At 46.6% G+C, this 19,770-nt stretch overlaps 1 protein-coding gene across 1 annotated transcript in view; it reads left to right on the forward strand.

Annotated features, from left to right (window-relative positions):
• Positions 1-1,085: 1,085 nt before the first annotated feature.
• The window catches only part of LOC138567865 (deoxyribonuclease-1-like), a 230,589-nt gene continuing 211,904 nt past the window's right edge, over positions 1,086-19,770 (forward strand). Inside the window, exon 1 of the mRNA XM_069646357.1 lies at positions 1,086-1,214. Within this exon, the coding sequence (XP_069502458.1) occupies positions 1,086-1,214 (129 nt within the window). The remainder of the gene's footprint in view (positions 1,215-19,770) is intronic.

Raw genomic sequence — 19,770 nt, forward strand, 5'->3', positions numbered from 1 at the left:
GAGAGTTGAGAAAGGGTGACGCACTGTGAATCAATGAAGTCCATAAAAGTCAAATCCAACATTGGCAACACAAACATCAAAGAACATTTGGTACACTCTCTTTACCAACCAGATACCACATGCGGCAGTTCCCGCACACTTCGTCCCCTACAAGGTCATCATCCATGCGGCAGTTTTGTCGCGTGCAAATTTACAAAGAAGATAAAATCCTTCTCAATCGGTGCTCGACAATGGACCCTAAAAGATCTGTCCAACTGTAAAAGCTACAACGTGATCTATTGTATTGAGTGCCCATGTGGCCTTAGATACATAGGCCAGACCACCCGGGCTGTTAACACTCGCATTTTGGAACACCGTTCTAAAATCAGATGTAAAAATCTGACAGCTCCCTTAGTGGAGCATTATCTGACTATGAACCACACCCCCAACGACATTCTGTGGTGGGTGGTGGAAAAAGCGAAAGGCGGAGTGGACATCCAACACAGTCTTCTAAAAAAATAATCCAGATGGATCCACCGCCGAGACACATACCACCACGGTCTGAATGAGATTTTTCAGCCTCTCATTTAAGCAATACCTCAATGAGGAGCCTGTTGCAGTGCACCTCACTATGCACCTTGCCTGGCGTTAAAACAACCCCCCCCCTCATGCCCGGACACTTTGCAGCACCACATGTGCAATTTGCCCTCAACGGGCTCTTACAGCCCCCGTGGACTTGCATGCCAGCAGCCACACAATTTTGGGGCGTCGGTACACCGCACATGAGGTCTCTGGCCCATGTGCCCTGTTACCACCAACTATTTTTTTATGTCCCACACATCATCGTGCAAGGACCCATCAGCCTCGTACTGGGACGCATTATTATCACCCCCCCTTTTTACCTTAATCAGCCCCGAGAGATGAGGTTCTGTCGTTCCACGAGTAGCTGTCCAGCGACTGCAGCCCTGCGTCGCCTCAGGGATCCCATGGCCACCACATATCAACAAACGAGAACGCGCTTCCCTAACCTCGCTCGACACTGCTTCCGTGTTGCAGGGGATTGGCCAGCGTCACGGAGCTTCGGGCCCCGTGCACGCGCGGTTGCCATGAACGCTGCTTCTTCTACAACGGCACCCAGCGCCCGCGCCACCATTTACAACGCGTACTCGCGGCCTCCGCCAGCCGGACAGCGTTCTTCCCTGCGCGCGGCTGGAATGCCTGAGCCGCTCACAAAGGTAATCTAACTCCCAGCTTTTTTGAGTTTGCCTGCTTGTGAACCGATACACATCGGGTGAAATATTTGGCCACAGCTCACTCAAGCTATAATCTGCACTTTCGGCACACGGTCACGAACGTTCGGCTTGCAAGCACCATAAGGGCGTCAGGGGATAGCTTCATTCCCTCTTTTTTCAGACCATGACGCGCACGCCATTAGTGTCTGTTGTTAGTCCTTCACTAGTAACACGACCGTGGTGCAATCTCTCGCCATGCATTCATGTTCCCCCCACACAGCACGGCTAGCGCATGTTACTCACACTTCAACCATTCGTTTGATAGTCAGCCTTGGTTTCCCACCTTACCTTGGGTTTTTCTTCTCCTTCTTTGTCCCGGATTTCCCTAGGACTAATTTCAGCAAATACGCCTGATGCTTATGAAGAATTTCTACGCTTCAACCTTAATTTACCCATCACTCAGTGACCCATCACCCTTCGACCTGCAGGTACCTACCTTATGAATTTGTTTCACCGCTCAATGGTCTTTGCCCGCAAGATACTGTAGCCAGCAGTGAGGTACACACAACAGCCCTCATTATATCACTCCAATCTCCATTTTGTCCCCTGCGCAGAATAACGTTGAAGACCACGACTACTGCCTTGGGCCCGCACACCCTCCAGCAGGACCCATTTGAGAACCCTCCTTGCTCAGCCCCTTGCCCTTCGGTGATTGAAGACCGAGCTTTTGGGATTACAGCACCGGCAGGTAAGCCGCCGACACGGTGCTTGTGAGAACATGTATATTGTCATTTATGCTCAATGACCATTGGCATTCATCTAAATTACTCACTGTAGCTCTTTATACACATTGCAGGGTCGCCCCTAAGGAGCCCTGGTGAAGGCGGACGCTACCTCACAGCACATCCGCCGACACGTGTCAATCCGGGAACAGCTGCGTGTAGTGGTTCCCGTTTGAACCAGACTCTGTTTATTCAGTCTCTGCCACGTTGGCTTTAAAAGATATCGTATTCTCCATAGGACCCTGGAACATATATTGTTGTAACTAGAAATAACACTGAAAGGAAACTAGGAAACTTTCCACCAATTAGGACACCCTTATGAAATTGAGCAATGATATAGCCTCTTTCGCCTTTAATTTCTGGCCTTGGGATTCATTTACAAAGGACCTATGTGTCCAAACGAATAGGTACATTATTATGCAATAATGAAATATTTGTTCAGATTTATCTGTATACTAAATAATACAGTATATTTTTTTGTTCACTTTGTTGTAAATATTGCACTTTTCTCTTTTTTGTTAAATTGATGGTATCATTCATTGTTATTACTCTTTGTTTATGTATGTTGCACCTCCCAACATCCTCTCTGAAGTTTTTTATGTACTAAATGCCTGTTTGTATGACTAGCAAATAAATCTTTGCTTGCTACTCTCTGTATTTTTCAGCTCAGTGAGCGGTTAGCACACCTTTGACCTCAGGTTTGGATCTGCTACTTAGCCGGCCAACCTTCACACTAATTTGCGGACAGGCCCATAACCCTGTTTCTATATAACATAATTGCCTTGAGCTTTGTCCACTAGGAAGGGTACATTTCTTTGTTTACACAAATCCAACATTGGCAACAAGACAGTGATGGTGAAACCAGAATGTATCAGGACAGACTCCTGCAGAAGTAGTCTGGAGGGGGGCAGGAGGGTAGGGGGAGCAGGGTAGAAGAATCAAGCTAACAGGCAACACCTGTGTGCGAGAAGGGTGGAGGGAACAAGTGAACATCACAGGGGACCAGAGGGGGTCGGGAGGGCCTGTGGGGACAGAGGGAGTAAACCCATGTTGGTGCATGCTTACCTGCTGTCTGAGCAGGGGGTCGGGCCCTGGGTCCTCCTGGTCCAAACAGGTCCAAACAGGAATTGCCCTTTTCTTCGTCAGCCATTCGCTTCGCACGCCCTGGCGAGAGATGGCCTTGATCTAAGAGTTAAGAGCAGGAAGGAAGAGGCAGGGCTAAGAAGGTGGGTGGTGTTTAGGCCAAGTGACCTAGATCCACTTGCCCCTCTCTGCATTTCTTGTGACGTCACCAGTCTCTCCTTTTCATATCTTCACACTTCTTCAGGGATCTCGCTCAGGAGACTGTCATCTCTTCGGGGATACATCACATAGGGTTTTCTCAGTGGATACCTTATCTCAAAGACTTTTTGTGTAATAGGCACCATTACTGGCATTGCACATGTCACAATTTCCGGTTTCCAAGATATAGGCAGAATAGGGGCGGGACTTCCTGCTGCTCCTCTACACTGTGTTTACTTCATGAAAGCAGAACTTTACTGAAAGGTAGATGGCAATGTCAGCGCCAGCCACAACACAGCCGCGTTGGTAGTGTTGCGGCAAGCGCTGCCTTTCAGTAAGATGCTAATGTCAGGAAGTAAACGCTGCGAGGACTTTTCCATTCTCTGTTCACTTCATGAAAGGAGCGCCTGATTGAAAGGCAGAATGCAAAAATAGCGCTTGTCACAACACAGGCCCTTTGGCAGTGTTATGATTAGCACTGCCTTTGCATTATGCCTTTGCGTGAGATGCTACTTTCAAGAAGTAAACAAGGCGTGGACTGTTGCATGCTGTGCTCACTTCAAGAAAGGAGCAGGCAGAATGCAAAGATAACGCTTGCCACAACACAGGCCCTTTGGTTGTGTTGTGACAAGCACTGCCATTGCTTTATGCCTTTGAATTATGCATCTACCCATCTGCTTCAGCACACATTTACAGGCAAACGTTTGTTTGAACTGTGCAGGAAAGCAACCTGAGCTACATTGCGCCATTTAATGATCATATAGTTCAAGGACTCACACACTGTACTTTGGTGTACTCTACCAGCGTTCCAATATAGTCTGAAGCCATTTTATGGGCTTGTGAGTATTGTGCATGATGGGATTGGGGGAAGGTGGAAGTGGGATTAAAGCCTGCAGAGTTTAGGACATTTTTAATGATTCTGTCATCATTACACACATTCGAAAATTAAAAAATGTAAATATTGTGGAACATAGCTTTATATTTAGGGAAACTATGCCTAATTGAAACCAAGATGGACGGATACTGATCGTGCAAAATAGCAGGCACATGACCTGATGGTGCTCTCACGATTGAATTTACGTTGTTTAAACTGGTTTTTCATGATATGATAGGTTATTTATAACACGTGTAATACCCAGTCGAACCTGTGTTGCTCCGTGCCGTCTTGCTTCCAAGGCGAGCACGTTCCCCCTGAGCTATCCTCCCATCCAAATCAGAAATGTACCAATAAGCATTGTGCGCTTTGATCAACACATATCCACCTTCTCCTCCCCAACACCAATTGCAAATTTCAAACTGTTTGGCTTTTTACCCAATTTCTTTTAAAGTGTGCTCTAAAATGCAACATTTTAACCCATTATTTAAAAACAGTTTCCCAGGGAGAGCCCTCCGAACCCTTCTTGGTTGGTTCGGGCTCCCTCTCACCCCTCCCCGTGAACAGACCACGCACCCTCCTCAACAAGGCTGCATTCTAGCTGAGGCCCTGCCCCACTTTTCCTTTTAGGCCACCATGAGGAGAGGAAAGAATTGCAAACCCTAAACAACCTTGATTCTAAGGTTCTCTGTATCCCCGAAGGACTTCTTCATTAAAGTGGTGCTCAGAATTACCTACGTGTAAAAAGCTGCTCTCCGTTCAGAGCTGTGTGAAATCCATCACCTGGGACACAACTCGAGGCCTGAAACTATATTTAGAAAGAAATTGTTTATTTATACAGGTCTAATGCTCCCTCTAATTTTTTGTCTCTATGTGCGGTACCGTCTAGCTGTTGTGCGCGCATTATTTTTCATGTGTGAAACTGACGAAAAGGTGAACCACTTTGCGAGCATGTGTATTTAGTACACTAGCATCTCAAAAGAGTGTTTGGAAAGGAATTCCTCTTCCCAGCCACTGCAATTCATTAAGAATCTGTGTAAAATGTCCGTTTTACAGCACTTTTTCCAAACACATGAACTAAAAAATATTTTTTATATGCTATTATAAAGAGAACTCATCAACCAGTCCATGACTTCAACACCTGCCATAGTAACTTGCAAACATACTTCTGGGCAGAGACAAATGTGTGGTTTATGCCACTACAAAAATACTCATGTGTATTACAAAAAACAAATAGCTTGTCATAACTGATGTGGCTGTCTAAAAATTCAGACACAATGCAACACTTGCAGATGGATTAATTGCAGTTAAAAAGCAATATGTCAAACAACATGCGAATAGGAGTTCAAGTGCCACTTTAATGAAGTCATTCAAGGGCCAGGAGAACATGCCTCTAATAATTTGTGTAAGGATAATAATTGCATCAGAATAACTGCATCTCAGAATATGATGATCACAAATTCCTGTGTCTCTGCTTGCTACCCACATTATGTTGTCCTGTGAATTGTGGCAACACCAGCCTTACAGCTAAGAGACATACACACCATACATGTTTACTCCCCAAAAAAGGCACAGTGTGCCTAACAAAAACGAGAAAAAATGAACATATAGGAGCCATCTCCCCCTGCTTCATCCTAAAAAGCTCCACTGATATTTTTTCAAATAAGTGACCAGCAGAGCAGTGGCATTGGAAGGAACTCTAATAATAATGCCCAATCACAAGAGGAGATTTAAGGGGAAAGAACATCTTTTAATAAGCATACAGTGTCCCTATTGGCAAAGCGAATTACTTTTTTACCCTATGAAAAATCACGTGACTCCGAGTAGGGAGTAACATCTGGTTAGAGCCATGTTTGTAACCCTGACGTAGGAAGTGAAATGACAGGTCACATAATAAAGGCTATCCTTGTGTCCACCCTTCCTCACCCCAGCCAGGCAAAATTAAACAAGAACCTTACTGAGGTTTATGATGTAGCCCTGTTGAAAAATCACATATATGCCTTTTAAGCATCCATTCTCAGAGGTACAATAGACTGAGTGCCCTCTTCTGCAAATGAGAATACCTCTACTGTAATTCTTTGTTATTAGTTAAATAAGATGCAGGGAGATGCTAGAGACAATACATATAGAGCACATGGTTATTTTGAAAAGTCCTCAGCAGCTAAGCATAGAAAGAAAAAGGAGGTGCCATTGTCTAGACTGTTGCTAGAAAATCCTGTCTTTTAGCGAACAAGCAGTCCATTTCCTTCACTGTGCTGTACTGCTGAAACGGCTGACTTGGTTTCTAAGGTGTGCTGTTTCGCTTATCACCCGCAAGGAGTGTTCTGTGCCCTTCCAATCATACCCTTCCCCAGCCCCTGTGCTAGCCTCCAATACTAGTTGATAGAGCACTGTAAAAAGTGAGGGATTGTAGCAGTAAACACGCACTCGGATATTTGCAGACCCACAATACTTGGCAAGCAAGGCATACTTAATGCCTCACCATGATATTATGTGCATTTTAAGAATCTCATGAATCTGTATGTGCACAATTATTTTGCAGTACATACAAGATTTCTTGCAACATACCCCGCCCTTATATCATTGTGTAGGATAATACAAGTGATCAGTGAAACCGTTTTTGCATGGCAGCAAGTTACCATCTGGTGTGTGAAGGTCTATGCCCATTGTGTGAAAAGCATTCTACTGTCTGACTATCTGGTGCCCTTATAATATAGAAAAGTAATGGCAGGCATAGTCCATACCCATTATCCCTTCTGGGCCAAGTAAATGATGTTGCAATGTTGCTCTCCACGTATAGGGTAATGTTAGCAATGCTAAAGTAGGAGATGCTGAGCATCACATTTGTCTTCTCCAAATCCTTGATGGCAAATTAACATTTGAATTTTATAATGCGCTAACTTGCAGGAGGGCCACTTCAAGGTGCTTGTCTGACATATGTACAAGGAATTGGAAGCATAGGATGACGTTACACATCCAGGTAGCGTGCTTACTTAAGAGTCAGTATCTGATATTTGAGCTTGTACTTCGATTACATAGTGTGTCTGACACTTTTGGTAAGGCAACATGACTAACATAAATTCTGGTGCATGAACTTTATTCATATTACAACAAACATAAAACAAGTGGATGCAGGTACATGTCTGGTAGCCTTTCGCAGAGCCAAGAGAGGAAGAGTCAAGGTTGTCCGGTAGTATCTAAATGTGTTCTGGAGCAGAAGTTAGAGTCATAAGGTAAAAGCTTGGTAGGGTCAAGTTTGGGAGTCATGGTTGGGGAGGCAATATTATTTGGTTAATATGTGCAGGCATATCTTGGTTAGATTCTTCTGTTAATGTGTGTATTTTGTTGTTAGCGATTTTACGTGTTTAAGGTCACACTTGCAAATAAGCAGATTATCAAGAATAGTTAATTATTTTAAGAGAAAGAACATTTATTTCATTGTTTATTTATAATGCGCTTAATACCAGCAAGTGGTTTCTAAGCACGGGATCGGGATTCAAACGTGTGTTGCGCCGCATTGTATTTTTTCCAAGACAAACGCGTTGCCCCCGAGCTATCCTTCCTCTGGGTAATTGCTGCAGCTTGTTCCTTATTAAATCTTTTTGAATAGGTGAGACTTGGCCTGGAGGGGCTAGTCTGGACTGTAGTCATGAAGCACATGGGCAACAATAGCGCCAGGCCTTTCATCTGTTAACTTCGCCCTTTCCACACCACTGCTGCTGGTCCACGAGAGTACGTCATTGATGGATGAGTGAGTGTCATGAATTACTAGCCAACAAACAGACTGTCTGGGAGGTGCCAAGCAAAGCAGGAGCAAGTCTCCCTGAGAATTCTTTGGGGGGTACAGGGAAAAGCACTGGAGAAGAGGCTGCACATCTGTACTGGACCCCAAGGCAGAAGGCGAACAAGAAACAAAGGTTTAGGCACGAACGGTCGGACTTGGATTAAAAGTAATTCTACTAAAGAAAAGTGAGCCACTCTCACACGTTTCCATTCAGGACTCCACGTGGTGAATTGTTTGCATATCTGGGCCATATTGGTGGGATCATTCGTTTGAAACCCTATGAAATCTTAAGGCCATCTGACAGCACGGTGGGCCATTGGCGCTGGATCAAACGACCTGCTGAATTGTGGCCGGCGGCCCACATTGGCTCAGAAAGATGCCCCATACTGAGACAGTGGACCAGCCCTTCGGGCATTGCCTCGTCGTCCTATGGATCACTCCCAGCCCGAAGGCAAGTAAATAGCACAGAGCAGCAGATTATCAGATCCGTTAGGATCCAGTGCTGCCCTCCAGGCCATTTGCTGTGGGGAAAGGACACGTTCATGGGACCTTCGGAAAACTTCCTGATCCGACGCTTCCTGGGCGGAGACAGCACATTCCACAGAAAAGCCTCTGCCCCAGGGCACCACTAACTGAACTGCGGCATCTGTAATAAGTGCTCATTGCATGGATGGGCTCACTGACAATTGCACTTTTGTGCGCTTCCGTCCAATCCATGCAATTTTCCACATTTGCAAAGCAGAGTGCAAAAGCAATGTTGACAAACAGGCAAAATAACCTTTATTTCTTGTTTTACGTTCTGTTTTTTCATAAAAAGAAGGTGTAAATGCTGCCTGCCATCAATGCATGGCAGGCAGCATTTACAATGGATTCCTGTGACATCAGCTTGCTTTTAGCAGATGCGAAAAACAGGCGGATTCCATAGGACTCCATCCGTGTACGCTTGCATTCAAATCTCCAATGGAGGAATGCATGGTGGAAACTCTGCCGAAAGCGATGAAAGTCCCCTGAAGAGTAAAAGTGAGGCGTAAATGAGTTACACCTTAGTTTTGCACACAGTGCTGTGTTTTGTCAGTCAGAAATTGTAACTACTACATGGCGGATACATGGGCTCCGATTGAAAGCCAGTGAAGTGGTTGATGTGCTGTCTGTGACTCTTTGGATGGAGACATGTAGCAGAATTCTGGCCTCTTCTCTAATGTCCCATCAAGCATACTTGCTGACCAGATAGTGCCTCCAGCTCAGTGAGTTTATTGCTTGCTGCTGTGATATGTGTCCAACCTGCAGGCCACAGATTGCATATCCCGTCACCCTTCCCCAGACAATAAATTCAGTAAGGCAGATTGATGTTACGAAATGGCTGAAACTGTGGAAGCAAGTGCTGCATAAAACACACATATTATTATTCAGATAAGTATATTTAAAAAGCCAAGAACCATATTTCTAGACAATGAAGATAACAAACATGAATAAAGCCCATTAGTGAGCTCAGATGAACATTTAAACGATACTTGCGGAAGGGTAGGACCCTGAGAAGGCCCCACAAGTCATCACCACTGACTGGAAGCAATATGGAGGACTAGGTACTGCTTCCGTCCTCCGTGACAGAAGTATCTTGATTGGTCAGGAACCTTGTGACAGAGTCCTCGCTGATAGAAGTATCTTGATTGGTCAGGGGCCTTGTGACAGAGTCCTCCCTGATAGAAGTATCTTGATTGGTCAGGGGCCTTGTGACAGAGTCCTCCCTGATAAAAGTATCTTGATTGGTCAGGGGCCTTGTGACAGAGTCCTCCCTGATAGAAGTATCTTGATTGGTCAGGGGCCTTGTGATCGGTCAGGGGCCTTGTGATCGGTCAGGGGCCTTGTGACAGAGTCCTCCCTGATAGAAGTATCTTTATTTTATATAACATTTTATTGATTTTGTAAACAACAGATCCGTACAAACATTCACATTATCATAGCATGCCAGTATAGTCATTACATTGGTATTCAATAATTCCTTGACAAACTTACCTCCAACCATATTACTCAAACAGGCAGAACATCATATATCTGTCAATTCCTTTCTTCCCATTTCCCACAGATTTTCTTTTCCTTGTCCGGGCATCCCCGTGCTGTGTATATTCGGCATTCCACGGCCATACACATTTCTATATCGGCAACCCATTGTGCAAATTGAGGGTGTTCATGTGGTCACCATCGTTGAGCTATGTTACATTTGATTATTCCAAACGTTGTGGACAGAAATCGTTTTTCATCCTCCTCTCCAATGCCCAACAACAGCCTCTTCGCATCCATTGCTACCTCTCTCCCCAACACCCTGGTCAGTTTATTACAATATTTTTGCCAGAAGTTCCAGATATGAGGCCATTCCCAGAGAATGTGGATAAACCTACCCACGCCCACCTGACATCGCAAACAATTTGGGCTAGTGGCCCAGTTCCATCTGTATAATGCCACCCAGGGATAATACATTAGATGCAGAACTTTTAGCTGTAGCGGCCGAAGTCTAGAAGCAATTGCTTTCTCCTGTTGGCACCTCCACCCTGTCCTCCGGTTCAATAGCGCCCACATCTACGTCCCATTTCGCTTTAAGGTGAGACAGTTCCGGTGTTGCAAAAGCAGTTATAACATTGTAGAGTGTAGAGGTGACTTTGATAGATATGTGTTCCGGGAGAATGTTACGTTCTAGTGGGGTATATTGTGGCGTGTCTGAAAGCAAGTGTTGATAACTATGTAATGCATGAGCGAGTTGCATATTGTGATATTGTTCCATATTCAGGAGTACGGACCTCTGTCTCAGCTCCTCAAAGGGGACAATCTTCCCCTCCATGAGCATGTCTCCGACCACCATGATCCGGGCCTCCACCCACTCCGGCCAGTCCAGTAGTTTATCCACTTCGGCGAGGTTACCATTTTTCTATATAGGTTGTAGCAGGGTTACCCTATTATTCCAACCGATGTGCTTGTGTGCCTCTCTCCATATTATTGTGGTGTGTGTCGCCATCGTCTGTGGGGAAGATCTGGTTAAGGGTTGATAGAGATTCATGAGTGGTGACATATCTCGTAATCCCAACAACTCTGCGCTGATATGCGGCAGTTTTCGGTCTCCATGTAGTATATCATTAATGAACATCATTTGGCTCGCCCAGTAGTACGAACGAAGACATGGCAGCCCTATACCCCCTTCCCAGACTGAGTGTTGTAGGGAATGGATGGTGAGTCACGGGTGCCCCCCCCCACAGGAGATTCCTAAGAATACCATCAATCCTATGAAATTCTAAGTCAGGGATTCGCAAAGGGGCATTCTGCAGGATGCATAAAAAGCGTGGTAGTGCAAGCATCTTAAAAAGGGCTGCCCTAACTAGTAGGGTCAGTGGCAGTAGTGTCCAGTGTCAGGCATCAGTGGAGAATCGTTCAATCACCGGGTGTAGGTTATGAGTAAGATACTCTGAGAGGTCAGCCGACATCCGGATCCCCAGATAGCGGAAGTGGTCTCATTCTATAAGGTATGGGCAGCTTTTTGGGATTGTGTGCTCTCCACCCTTAATTGGGAAGAGGACGGATTTACCCCAGTTCACCCTCAGTCCGCTAAAAACTCTGTATTGTTCTAGTATTTGTGTGACTATTGGGCAAGCCTGAATCGGATCACTCAAGTATAACAGGAGATCATCCGCATACATGGTAAGTTTATCTTCTCTGCTGTGAGGCCATCGAAATTCCGACCACGTCCCGATCTGGCAGAGCAGCAGGGTTAAAGGCTCAATGGCAATTGCGAACCGCAAGGGAGATAGGGGACATCCCTGGCGCGTCCCCCTGCCCAGAGAAAAGATCTTGAAGGGCCAAACATTAACCCAAACTTCTGCCTGCGGGGCTTCATATAAGAATCGAACCCAGCTCAAAAAGGTCTCCCCGAATCCCATTTTCCACATGATTCCCCAGAGACTATCCCATATCACTGTGACGAAAGGCTTCTCGAAATCAATCACCAGCAAGGCAAGGGGCTCTCGAAGGACCAGTGTTTGCTCTAGCAGCAGATGTAAGTGCTGTATGTTCATGCGTGTCGATTTGTTCGGCATAACGCCAAATTGATCTGGCTGGACTAGGGAGGAGATCACTGTCTGCAGTCTAGCTGCAAGCACCTTTGCCAAGATTTTCGTTTACACATTTATTAATGAGATTGGCCTATAAGAGCTGCATAATTCAGTAGGCTTCCCGGGTTTGGGAATAACCACGATGCTAGCTGTACGTAAATCGTTCTTTGCAGTGGAGAAACATTTTATGAAGCTGGGCTGCCATTTTCTCCCCTACCAGTTTTTTCCACATTTCCGTGGGGAGACCATTAGGTCCCGGTGCCTTGCCTGAGTGGAGTTGGGCAATAGCTTCCGCGATTTCCATTTCCGTAACATCTACGTCCAGCTGCGCATGTTGCGCATCAGACAGACAGAGGAGTGTGACGTTCCCAAGTATAGCATCATCTATTGGGTAATCCGGACCCTTATATAATGCGGCATAATATTCTGCAAAGGCCTCTGCAATCTCTCAATCTGTCTGAACTACCCTGTTTTGTGATTGCTTTATTTCCCTAACATGACAGTGTCCTTCGTCTCTTCTTTCAAGCCACGCCAGCATCTTACCAGCCTTATCCCCATTTTCATAAATGCGTGCATTCGATTCCCAGTGGGCATGTTTGGGGTTGTCTAGTGCAATATTTCGAAGGCGTTCCCTGGCCGCGAGGAGTGATCTATGTGTATCAGGAGTTCCAGTAATAACATATTTTGTTTCCCATTCGTCTACCTCTTTCTCTGCCTCCAATACCTTCTGTGAATGAGATTTTTTTTGTTGCCGAAATCCAGGAAATCATTTCCCCTCAGAGCATTGGATTGTAGGCTTCTCATATTGTCTCTGGACTATCGACTGATGTGATGTTAATTTCAAAATATTCGGTGGTTTTGCCCTGAATATATTCTATGAACTCCAGAAAGCCAAGATAGTAACTGTTAAGTCACCATGAAGTGGGGGGCACGTCTATTCATCTTGATCCCCATCAGCAGGGGTGAGTGATCAGAGATGCCTCGGGGTAGTAGTCCCACTGCATTCGCCCTAGATGCTTCTGAGTTCGGGAGAAAGAAATAATCCAATCTAGATAGAGAGGCATGGGCTCCGGAGTGAAAGGAATAGGAATGGTCCTGTGGGTGGAGCTCTCGCCACTCGTCACACAATCAGAGTGCTGATGTAAAGCCCTCTAATTTGGTGGGTACATTGTGGTTTCTTCTTTGTATATGTGTGCAATCTAGTGTTACATCCAGCACATCGTTAAAGTCGCGACCCAGGATCCATAAGTCGGGTCGGTGATTAGCAACTATTGTCACTAAGTCATCAATCAATTCTGCAGTGAGCGATGGTGGAGCATATATAGCCAATATACCTACGGATTCCCCCCATATTGTACCTTCTAGCATTACAAATCTGCCCCTAGGATCTTGTTTCACAAAGGTAAGTGCGAGTGAGAGCCGTTTGTGTATTAGAACCAAGACACCTTGGGACCCCATGGAGAAGCCAGCACGTAGTGCTGTTCGATAGTTGGTCCTAGGAAAGAGGGTACATGTTGTGCCTGCCACATGTGTCTCAGTCAGAAGGGCAATATCAGGGGAGTGCTTGTTAAGAAATTGGATAACAAGACGACGTTTGATCCCTGACCACAAGCCGTTGACATTCTATGTGAGTAATTTCAGGGATTTGTCATCATTACTGTTCCTTGCCATAAACTAATTGTGAACAATGGGTGCAACTGGGTGATTGGCGGTGTGTAGGTAGCATCATCTGCACGTGCATCTCTATGTGGATAAGTGAATGTATACCTATTCCAATCAAACCAATTAGGAAACAAGAATCCCTCCATCCCCCCACCCCAAACTCCTTCCCAACATGAAGCATCTGTCGCCCGAACGTTTTCTGGCGGCCCAGAGAACATGCCGACAGTTTAAACCAAGAACATAATCCACCCTAGGGAATTAACCTGTGATGTAGTATACATCAAACAGTTGAGAAATGTTAACTGATACTTTTAAACCCTAGGGGGTGGGGGTAATGGGCTACACAAAAGGTGTTCAGGCCATGGCAGCCCTGTGGGTCTTTCACTGCCGAGCCTTGGAGAACGTCAGAGCATTTGTCTACCTGTGTTGTGTTGCCACTACCTCTTGTTCCTCAACATTTTTTAAGTATCCCTTTCAAGTATTTTCTGTGGATTCGGCAATGTCTGAGTCTTGTGGGTTAGGTATACGCCCTGAGAGGACTTGGTTGGGGCCTGTCGCCCTTTTACCATTTGATCCTTTTGTTTCTGGTCTCCAGTCACCCTCTATGTGTTGCTCGGCCCATTTACAAGCCTCTCGGGGGTCGGTAAAATGCACTGTGGTGCATTTATGGTAGATCTTCAGCTGTGCTGGAAACAGCAGACCATATTTTACATTCATGGATTGAAGACATCGCTTTAGTTGATCAAAAGATTGTCTGGCTCACTGAAACTCCCGGATGTAGTCTGGAAAGAATGTAGAAGCAATAACAGTTGCACTGAGCCAAATTCCAAAAAGTTCCAAGCTTAATTGCATGTAATTTATTTAATGAAAAGACAGCCTAACACGTGTTTTTAGCTAAAGGCTCTTCTTCTGAGGCATCAGTCTTCTGGTATTCCTGAATATCTCAAACAGGATTTTAACCTGCTGAAAGTCCACTTTGCCTGCTTGATCACTCTATATCTTCGCAATTGCGGAATAGTGCGGATCTCCAGTGCCTTTCGGCTGCTGTCTGTATTTTCTGGAAAATCCAGTTTCAGGAATAGCAGAAGACTCAAGCCTCAGAAGAAGACCCTTTAGCTCGAAACACATGTTAGGCTGTCTTTTCATTCAAAAAATTACATGCAATTAAGCTTGGAACGTTTTGGAATTTGGCGCAGTGCAACTGTTATTGCTTCTACATTGTTCCCTAACTGGGGATTATCAGGCAACATACCCACACCTTACAGTCACCTGCAGCCTTTTTTCCACCCCGAGTTCTGCTGTAAGCACTTTGGACTCAACAGACTGTGTTGCTACTGCCTGGTCTTAGTCTGGAAAGAAGGCGATTCGAGATCCATTGTACGTGATTGATCCTTTTGCACAGGCCATATGGATTAACGCATCTCTGCCTCTGTAATTCAACTGTTTAGCAATGACTGTGTGGGGGGGTGCCCCTGGGTTAGGCCTTCCCGATGGCATGCGATGAGCTCTCTTCACTGAGAAATATTTAGAAAAGGTCTTGGGTGCGAAGACATCCAGCAGCCACTGCTCTAGGAAGAGCTCCATACTATGCCCTTGCACTTTCTCAGGGAGCCCTAGGATGCATACATTATTACAGCGTGACCTGACCTCCTCCTCGTCGATGTTGGCCTCCATAGTTTTAACTCCTGTCATCATTCTTGACATTTGCTGATCCATATTTCTAAGTCCATCTTCTGCCTCAGAGATGCGATGTTCGTCCTCTCAGGTACGGGAGGATAGTTTCTGTAAATCGTGGCCGAGGAATGACACCTTTGCGGTATTGTTGTCCATTTTCTTCTCCATAGAGGAGCGCAAGTTGGCTATAGCAGCCATCATGTCTTTCAGGGAGAGGGGCTCCTCCGTTACAGAAGTGTCGGATTGTGTCATTTGCTCAACAGGGGGAGTGGCGACACTCATCACATATTGTTCCATTTTGCTTCGCGCAGTCAACTTCTTTTGTTTCTCTTTGGCCATGTTGTGTGAACAAGTCAGCGAAGCACAGCGCCCAGACCTATGTATGATGTTAGCAGAGGCACCCCAGCAGATGTACAAATAAAGACTGTTATTGTGTAGTTGGACAATGGTCTCTGCAGGGTCATAGGGTCTGTGGGGGACAGTTCAGAGTGCTCCAGAGTCCGACAGCTCTCACAGCACTGTGTTATGCTTTAGGTTTCTCAGATTTCCAGCATATAGAAGCAAAGGTCTCGCCCTGTGGTGGGGTCCAGCCAAGCGTGTTGTCTAGTAGAGGTTTGACATAGAGGCGGTAAACTTAGGGTCACCTGTCGCCTCCGCTCCGCAGCTCAGGTCCTGTCATTCAGTTAGGTTGCACGCACACTGCATTCTTGCTTTGCATCACAGTCTTGTCATAAAAGCGATAGTATCTCTCAATGCCTTCCTCCCCCAGAGTATTGACTCCCCCTTGGGCCACCAGAGTGCCCAGGCGTCCAATGATCAAGTGTTGCCGCACTGGTCGTGCATTGAGCAGGGCTGCACCCCTTTCAGTTCTGCAGTGTTGGCGGGTATACCTTCCTACCGTAGTAGTAGCCGGGCAACTACAGGGCCTGCCCCGGCTGCCCAAAGGGTCTCGTGCGCCCGGCCAGTGGGGGCGGATGGTCCGGGTAACCACCTCATATGTTAAAAGCAGGCTATGTGGCTCACGCTCCAGGGGCTGAGAATGCCAGGAGTTCAGCGTTAGCCAGTATGCAGGGAACACAGTGTCGGGACTGGGTTTTATATTGAGGTCGGGGGACGGATATTTGCTCTCTCAACGGTCACTGGGAAGCGTTGTTACCAATGCCATTCATATGCCCACTGTGGGCCACACAATACATTGGGGCTGTGCTTTGACCGGCTCTCCTTACCTCCAGGCACTGAAACTGCTTCAAACCGCCTCCCCTCCTGTGCGGTATCTTGTTGAGTCGTTAGGTAGTCCCACACTGCAGTGCCATTCAACCTTCACCAGGTCCGCGGCACGCCGTCCCCACCTGCCAAAGTGCCCGCTCCTCCAGCTGTGGCTCGGGAGACACGTGTATGAGGCCCCGAGTCACGTTCCGTGCTGAACAGTACTCCTGCCGGATCATTCAGGGATTAGGGACAATGGCCCCTCTGCATCTGTCCGCTGTGAGGAGAGTGTCGCTCCGACCGCAGTCACCGGGAATTCTTCCTGCTCCGTGGGTCTGAATTATATGAGCCCTGTTGAGCTAGTGTGTTACTCGATCTGGCGGTGGTCCGAAGTTCACTTGCATAGGCGTCCGGGCGGCAGCCCACAGTGTCCCAGCCACCCGGCTCACGACACTGGAGTCAAAGACCCACGGCGCATCAATTTAGTCTGCAGTGCTGTAAGTCTTGCCCCCTCCACGTTCAAGGGAAGTTCTGAGGCTTGTAATGTTGCGCCCTCCAGGCAAGCCCCAGGTGCCAATACGCCTCGCAAAATGGAAGTTGATGCAGGCCTATCGCACAACCAGCAGTACCAGCCGCTGGCGCCACTACTGTCTCCCCGCTACGTTCTCCTTGATGTTAACTCACAGCTAGCGAGGCAGTGGTCCAGATTGTAGGCAACATAACAGAATAATGATCATGATGTATTGCGCTCCCACGGAGCTGCTCACCGACACGTCCTCACTCGTCCATCGTCGAACAGCTCCCCCATCCTGATAGAAGTATCTTGATTGGTCAGGGACCTTGTGAAAGAGTCCTCCCTGATAGTATCTTGATTGGTCAGGGGCCTTGTGACAGAGTCCACCCTGTTAGAAGTATCTTGATTGGTCAGGGGCCTTGTGACAGAGGCCGTACCATTCTAAGAGGATCTCCTGGTCGATGGTGGAGCCAGGCACTAGCAGAGCTCCCAAGATCAGATCACCAGCACCCCTTCCGCTTCCATCACCGTGCAGTGGATAGGGCAACCCCAGAGGGTTCAAGGTTAGGTTCTGAAGTGGGAGGATTTTACTAAACACATTTTTGAAGTTGCGAGTACAATTCTTTTTTAGGGAGTAAAAGAATTCCCATTCCCGATCAGGGTACTTTTTTAGGCGAGTAAAGATATATTGTATCATTTAAACAGAGCTACATTTGTAATCTGAACTCTTTTGCACCTAGTGTATCATGCGTACTAAAAGTTGTATTTTTACCTTAAAGTTCCTCTTCAGATCATGCAGTGGAGATAGTAGTCCCTCATCCTGTAGCACCGCTGAGCTGTTGCCACTGATCTCTGTGTGGGTGGAATCAGGTTCAGGAGCCTTTGTGCCTAGTTTTGCTGCATTTTTGTTGGGAGAGTTTTATCCCCTGGTTTTTTGTTGGGAGTATTTGCCTCTTTTTAGAGAGCACAAGTGGTGTGTACGTTGCTTATCTGTGAGGGCCGTATCTGGGGGAACACCTGGGGGCTTCTTTTTTTAAGAGCTCACATGGGCTTTTTTGAGCTTGAAGTGCGTGAGTGGGTGCCTGTGAGTCTATTTTCGGGCTGTGCGGCACACGATCTAAGATGGGGAACGGCTCGATATATAAGATCAGTAAACATGTTTTCATGGCCTCCAGCGAATACTGATAGGATCACTGCAGGGCCTTGTGATAGCAGCACCTCGCCTGCCACGGCAGCTGGGTCGCAAGTTGTGTTTTCCCACACTTTACATACAAACAGTATAAAAGGATTCCGGCGTTTTGAAGTCCATGGACTGAGAGTACCCGGCGAACCACCACTGAGGCGTATCACTCTTCTACCATCACGAAAACGAGACTGGTGTCTTGCAGATAAAAGGTAAGAACTCACCTTTGCCAAACAGAGCTATCTAGTCCCTACATCCCTCCATAATCAGTAATCATCCCTATCCATGCCTGTGTGACATTAACCAGTGCAGAATGCAGCTACCCAGGTCCAATTGGCCCTGCTGCACACATTCTACTGATCTCACACAACCCCTGCACCACGCCTAGCACTAGAATGCAGCTACACACCACTTAATCCGCCCTGACTGCACTCATACCGAGTGCACCAAGCATGTTTTATTACATTACTCTCTCCACTGACCTGGACTACGGTCCCCGAGGGCGTTCAACCCACAGCGCTTTGGAATCATACCCATGGTAAGAGGCACTATACAAATACCCAATAAAATAACATAACATAACATAACATAAGATATAATGTTTAATACTGGTGTTCATCTAGCTTCCAAGCATTCTCACGTTTGACAGATACGGGGACAGAGGCACTGGGAGTGAAGCATCAAGGATGGTCAAAGCAGGTTAAGAACTCAGGTCATCTGCTACAAGACCCTTTAGTGATGCTGTCTTTATTGACTTTGCTTGTATTTGTAGCTACTGGGCAAACATAGTATCTGTCACTTCACATTTATTTCCCCTGTTATGTCTGCTTTCTTTTCGTACTGCATATCCAGGGGCAATCTATTGAAACTGACTAATTCATGAGTGTCCGATGTAGGAGGCCCGTGCAGGACGTGCAAAGTCCACACCGGTGTGGGGTTTCTGAGCCGGTGGGGAGAATGTGCATATGTGGTTATAACCCACAAAGGTTTTGCGTTGGTTTCGTCCACTGCTGTGGCCATACGAATGCGTCTGTCTGTGGAGCTCCTTGAAAGGGAAAAGGGCCATGTACTCCCTGCCCACCGGCTTCCAGTCAGTTGATTACAGCAGATCTCTTAGCCACTGATCTGCCGCATTGGGATCTGAAAAGCGCCTCAAACTTCCATTTTGGTACCTCCTGCCATCTTGAATCTATCCAGGTGCCTGCACTTCCTATGAGGTTTGAACCTTTGTGGAGATTCAAGGACAGTGTAGATGGTTCTGAAACCCACTCCAACTCTCTCCTGTTTTGAGCAAAAAAGTTTGTGGCCTGGTTATCCTGTGATCAAGACGTTTTCTCATGATGCCTGCTATGTTGCTTAGAGGCGGACTGGCCTCCTGGGGAACCGGGCCATTTTATATTAGGTTAATAGTAGTGTATCCAGTGCCAAATCACCACCGTACCAGTCTCAGAGCCCCATGGCTTGTTTGAGGGTTGGCGTGTTGTGCCCCTTGTAGGGGTTTCAGA

The sequence above is a fragment of the Ambystoma mexicanum genome, chromosome 2p (assembly GCF_040938575.1).
Source record: "Ambystoma mexicanum isolate Mex_15411 chromosome 2p, UKY_AmexF1_1, whole genome shotgun sequence".
Classification (NCBI taxonomy): domain Eukaryota; kingdom Metazoa; phylum Chordata; class Amphibia; order Caudata; family Ambystomatidae; genus Ambystoma; species Ambystoma mexicanum.